The sequence below is a fragment of the Rosa chinensis genome, chromosome 2 (genome assembly GCF_002994745.2).
Source record: "Rosa chinensis cultivar Old Blush chromosome 2, RchiOBHm-V2, whole genome shotgun sequence".
NCBI classification, from domain to species: domain Eukaryota; kingdom Viridiplantae; phylum Streptophyta; class Magnoliopsida; order Rosales; family Rosaceae; genus Rosa; species Rosa chinensis.
This window is the reverse complement of record NC_037089.1, coordinates 22,665,275-22,671,077: the sequence shown is the minus strand read 5'-3', so window position 1 is coordinate 22,671,077 and position 5,803 is coordinate 22,665,275. Positions and strand designations below refer to the sequence as shown.

At 40.2% G+C, this 5,803-nt stretch overlaps 1 protein-coding gene across 1 annotated transcript; it reads left to right on the top strand.

Annotated features, from left to right (window-relative positions):
* Window positions 1–214: 214 nt before the first annotated feature.
* LOC112185343 (AP2-like ethylene-responsive transcription factor AIL6) lies at window positions 215–5,068 on the top strand. The gene is made up of 10 exons (XM_024323582.2): window positions 215–586; window positions 758–980; window positions 1,185–1,761; window positions 2,096–2,178; window positions 3,439–3,447; window positions 3,559–3,647; window positions 3,748–3,821; window positions 3,907–3,957; window positions 4,078–4,154; window positions 4,272–5,068. Exons 2-10 carry the CDS (start codon window positions 821–823, stop codon window positions 4,790–4,792), a joined length of 1,641 nt encoding a protein of 546 aa, XP_024179350.1. The 5' UTR covers window positions 215–586; window positions 758–820; the 3' UTR covers window positions 4,793–5,068.
* Window positions 5,069–5,803: the final 735 nt, after the last annotated feature.

Below are 5,803 nucleotides of genomic sequence, written 5' to 3'. Positions count from 1 at the left end.
ATAGCCTCTGAATAGATTATTATGTTAAAGCTGCATGTAAGACAAGTGTTTGAAGGGAGTGACAAAGGCCCCATTTGGTAAAAAATAAAAAAGTTTTATTTTACAAAAAGTTACCAGAGGGTAGCTGAGGCAGCCGAAAGAAACAAACAAACCCTAACAAAATTCTCCCATTTCCGCCCAGCCCGGATCTTTCGCAACCTTGTTTCGGACCATTTTTCTCTTCCCCCAGCACCCAAAAGTCTTATCATTATTTACTCCCTCTCCCTCTCCCTCTCTCTCTCTCTCTCTCTCTCTTCTTATAAGTTTATAACCCATCATCTTCTCAGATTCTCTCTATCTATCTTTCTATCCCTCCCAAAAAACCCACTTGAGAAGTTTATCTCCCTATAGCTTAAAAACCCAAATGGCTCTGCATGCATTGGGTTTCTAGGTCTCTTATCTCTGTAATTTCATCACTCCCCCCTTCTGTGCCAACTACAAGGCCCAGTAACCTCCAAGTGAAACTTGCCTTCCGCTTCGTGATTATCGTAAAAACCCAGATGAGATTACAGTCTCTGTAACCGTTGAGTCAGTTTCAGTTTTTAAGGTGAGCAGAAGAAGAAGAAAGAAGGAAAAAAAAAAAATTGAATCAGTTTCACCACCTCAAGTGGTTGTTTGTTTTTACTTGCTTCTTTTTTTTTGGTTTCTTCCTGGGGAAAAAAAATTTAATTTTGTTCCAATGTGGTGATCCTGTGCATGCTTTGCTTCGTGCTTTCAGATTTATTGCGAGGTGACGAAAGAAAAACCGAAACGCCCGATTTCTAGTTTGAATTTAAAAGAAATGGCTCCGGCGACTAATTGGCTATCCTTCTCCTTAATGTCCCCCATGGAAATGCTAAGGTCCTCCTCCGAGTCCGAGTCTCCCTTCGCTCAGGCTTACGATACCGCCGCTGTTACTGCTCCCTCTCCTCATTACTACCTCGACAACTTCTACGCCAACGGTAAATGATCTAAACATATTCACTACTTAACTCTCCTTGCAATTTTTAGCTTATGCTGTGTTTGGTTGGCCCGGAAATCATATCAATGGCCGACTCGAGTTTTTACCCGAGTTGAAAACCGAGCAGCTTGCCTGATAAAGTTGAGAAAGCTCTAACTGCATGTCGACGTAATAATCAGACCCATAATTTGTTTGTTTTTCTCAGGGTGGACGAACCCGAAATCCGAAGTGTTCTACACGGAAGGCGAGGAAGACCAGCAAACGAAACAGACCCACTCCGATTCGCTTGCGAGCTTCATCGACCCACAAACCCAGAACCAGCCGATTCCCAAGCTCGAGGACTTTCTCGGAGACTCCATGGTGCGCTACGCCGATAGCCAAACGGAGACGCAGGACTCGTCGCTGACCCAAATCTACGACCAGGGCTCGGCCTACTTTGGTGACCACCACCAGAACCAGGATCTCAAGGCGATTACTGGGTTCCAAGCCTTTTCGGCTAACTCGGGCTCCGAGGTCGAGGACTCGGCCTCCATGGCCAGGACTCAGCTCGCTTGCGCCGAGTTTACGGGTCACTCGGTTGAGTCGATTGGGAACGAGTTGGGTTTCTCGAGCTGTGGTGCAACGAACACAAGCAATGCTTTGTCTCTTGGGGTCACTAATACGAATACTAGTACTCAGACCTCGAATCGTGAAAAGGCTATTGTTGCGGTGGACACTGATAGCACTAAGAAAATATCTGATACTTTTGGGCAGAGGACTTCAATTTACAGAGGAGTTACTAGGTAATTAAATCTTTCTGGGTTTTCTACCTGATTTAATGTTCATGGTTCATTTGGGTTTTTTCTGTTCTCGGTAAAAATAATATGAGAAATCAATGCATATACTAAGAATAATAATATTGAGGTTTTAATGAAGAACTGGGTCTTGGGCCTTTCAATCCCTCGTTTGACTAAACTTTGTGAGTGTGATTGATTAGTTTAATTCAAGGGAAAAAAGATGAATGCACCAGTCTGAACGGAGGAGGTCATATTTTGTATTGGGTCATATTCATGCATAGTACAAGGAGTCTCTATGTTTCTGACTCAGAAATATGATTTTTGTATTTGGTTGCTACAGACATCGTTGGACGGGTAGATATGAAGCGCATCTCTGGGATAACAGCTGTAGAAGAGAGGGTCAGGCCAGGAAAGGACGTCAAGGTCCTATTTCTCTCTCTGTCTAACTCTCTCTCTGTCTCAAATCTGCATTATTATTCATTTTCAGAGTGAGAAATTATGAATGTTAGATTATTATGCACAGTACAAATCATGTACATAATGCATTGAGGGACTTTAGCACTGAAAAGAAGCTTGCATGCAATTTTCAAAGGCGGAGCCTTTAATTATGGGGGCGCTTGGAGGTTTTGCTACTTTTCTGGGAGGGGCCCTGGATTCAAATTTGCATACTTTTTCATTAGTCTCACATGATTGATTGATGGTTATCTAATTGGTACAATATGGTACTTTGATATTTTCTGCTCTGAGCTTGCTTTCTTCTCTTTACTTGCTTTCAATCAAACTGATTTGATCAGATGGGCCGCCGTTTTGCCATTATGTTCATGTGGGTTTAAATTTGCATTGCTTTGTTGTCTGGTCTTTCGGTCCATTGCCCTCTCAGTTAAACAGATTAGACTCTGGATTTGTGTATTGACAAGATTGCCAACCAGATCCTGAATTTGCAGACCTCGATGAAACTTGGTCTTGTGAAACTTGGCTTTAACTTTTGCTTTTGCTTTCATCTCTGCAACAAGTTCTTGGGGGTTTGACCGGAGCACCCACTTCAAATTTTTTTATCATAAATAGATACATACAGCATCCCTTTATTGTCTCCTAAACTTGGTAGATAGTGACTTTGCTGGACTGTAGCCTGGTAAAGTTAGCTAGCTGCTAGATTCTGGGCCACCCATGAACCTCAGAATCTCATGTGCAGTAGCATATACCTATGGATAGTGATGAAGTAAATTGGGTGGGAAAACAATTTGGTGGTCTCTGACAAAAAAGTTGAGTGATATTGGAAGCTTGTACCTTGTACAAAATTTATGAAAATTCTAAGGTGCTTAAAACTCTGGAGTTGATAAATTCTTTAATGCTTAAAACTAGCCTGTTAGATTAGTTATTATTTGCTTTCGATGTGCCCCACACAACGCCAAAATTTTTGATTACTTGAGCATATAGTTATCTTGTGAAAAAATGGGAACAGGGTATTGGGGACGGGACCATATCACTATTTTAGCTGACTATGACATTCAAAGCACATGTTTCTTAGTTTAATTGTGTTTTGATTATTATATTAAGTGACTGCTGTACTAAGCAGAAAAAATTGACTACTATAGCTGATGCTCTAATCTTGTTTTACCTTTTGCATAAAATGTGGGATTGTGGAAATCTTGCTGTCACTCAACAACTGGTCCTGATCTACAGTTTACTTGGGTAAGACTTTACGCAATTTGTTTTTCCTTGTTTCCTTGGTACAAGGAAAGTTCAGTTCCCGCGTAGTTACTTTCAATTACAGAAGGATTTATAATGAACTCTAATTTTCAGGTGGATATGACATGGAAGATAAGGCAGCAAGGGCTTATGATTTGGCTGCTCTGAAATACTGGGGACCTACTGCGACTACCAACTTTCCTGTAATACACAGAACGGATTAATTTTAAAGCTACTACACCAATTTAGCATCCCAATCGTTATGAAGGTCAAAAACTAAGCTGATGGTTTTCATGTTCTCAGGTTTCAACTTACAGCAAAGAACTGGAAGACATGAAACTTGTGACCAAGCAAGAATTCATTGCTTCCCTCAGAAGGTTTGCTCAACCCCTAGCATGTTGTTTCTGAAATACTATTGGTCTGTTCTGCAGTAAGTTAAGCAAGTCTTCCCAATGTTTGCAGGAAAAGTAGTGGTTTTTCAAGGGGAGCTTCTATGTACCGAGGTGTAACAAGGTTGGTATTTCTATGTTCAATTGGTTTGTTGGTCATTCCTATTTAAGATCATGTGTTGTGTATTATTTTTCGGCTTCGTAAACAAGGTTTGCTCATTTGCTACGTAATTTGTTCTTGCAGGCATCATCAACAAGGTCGCTGGCAAGCAAGAATAGGCCGTGTTGCTGGGAACAAAGACCTTTACCTAGGGACTTTTGGTAAACATTCTGACTTTAGATAAGGAGTTGAAGTGTCTGTCAATAGACGACTCTTTCTTCTACAAGAGTTCATATGCACATTTAGATTGTGTCATCACATTTTATAACTGGTGGCAGCTACTGAAGAGGAAGCAGCAGAGGCCTATGACATAGCAGCCATAAAGTTTAGGGGCATCAATGCAGTAACAAATTTCGAGATGAATCGATATGATGTAGAAGCTATTGGCAAGAGTTCTCTTCCTGTTGGTGGTTCAGCGAAGCGCTTAAAGATCTCTCTTGAATCGGAAGAGCAGAAACCATCTGTGACCAACCATGATCAGCAGCAGCAGAATTCTCAGTGCAGCAGTGGCAGCAACAGCAACAACATCAATTTTGCTAATTCCATGGCGCAACCAATTCAGACCATCCCTTGTGGAATTCCATATGATCATGCTGCAGCACTTTATCATCACAACCTTCTCCAACAGTTCCAATCGTATAACTACTATGGCACTACTTCGGATTCTTCAGCAGGATCGCACCCTAACATTGCAACAAGTCAGATGACTATGGCGATGATGCCCCAGCAGCAGCAGCAGCAGCAGCAGCAGCCAGCTGAGTTCTTTCTCTGGCCTCAGTACCAAACTCATCATTCATAGGGGGACTAAAAAGGTTGTGGTTTCGTTTCTCCCATAATGTTTTGTTAGCCGCTAACATTATCCGGCTGACCCAACATCTGACCCTCACTCCAATCCACCTCTTGACCTTCTAATTAGGACTAGGAGTAGGGAAATCAAGGCAAGTAGGTTTTTTGTTTGGAGGCTAAAGTTATGGATAGAGTAGGAAGGAAGCTGGATTTTGTATTTAAGGTGGGAAACTTTGAATGGCGTATCCATTTACTTTTAAGAAATTTTCTTTTGGTTCATCTTTCCAAAGCACCCGTTTTCTTTAGTTGGTTATATTAATTTCTAGATGCAGAATTTACATAATCATACACAGATTATGCTATTTTGCCTTGCTGGATATAGGATATCAGCATATCACATGAACCCATATGTATTGTGTGTTTCTCTGGACATAACCTTCCATCTCTTTCATCGCCAGAAACCCCTTGTAGAATCTTGAATCATGAACATTTTGGTTAGATCTTATAGTGATGTAGAGCGTTTGGCTGAAAGAATTGAAGAGAATTGAAGAGCAGATTGATTGAGGAAAAGGTAAAACAGAAATATTGTAGATTTGACGTTCGGTGTCAGAATGATAATTATTATACCTTAAATGAGTGTTTTTTTTTCGGGCTTATGAGGTCATTTTGAGCCTCAAAACTGTATTACTCTTACTCAAACACTAGTTGACATAAAAAGAATTTGGGGGTGTTACAAATTCATGATACATAACCGATCTTTTTTTTATTTTTTTATAAGTTTTTCTCATTTATTTATTTAATAAGGAATGACATAGATGGAAGTTTGATAAAAAAATAACAAAAAAAAATATAAGGGGGTGCATTGAGTAATTGAGGGGATGTATTTAAAATTCTCTAACCGGAAACATGAAAAAATACATAGCATTAGCCAAAAGTACACACGATAGACACCTAAATTTAAATAGACTAATTTAAGAAAAACTATTTCTCGCATATGAATTCAACTCCCTAATTTTTCTAAACA

What these genes read in the sequence shown, in the direction of transcription:
- LOC112185343 (XM_024323582.2), top strand. Translation starts at nt 821, where the DNA reads ATGGCTCCGGCGACTAATTGGCTATCCTTCTCCTTAATGTCCCCCATG. An exon ending in CGACAACTTCTACGCCAACG is followed by an intron (nt 981 to 1,184) that starts GTAAATGATCTA and finishes TGTTTTTCTCAG; the next exon opens with GGTGGACGAACCCGAAATCC. An exon ending in TTCATTGCTTCCCTCAGAAG is followed by an intron (nt 3,822 to 3,906) that starts GTTTGCTCAACC and finishes CAATGTTTGCAG; the next exon opens with GAAAAGTAGTGGTTTTTCAA.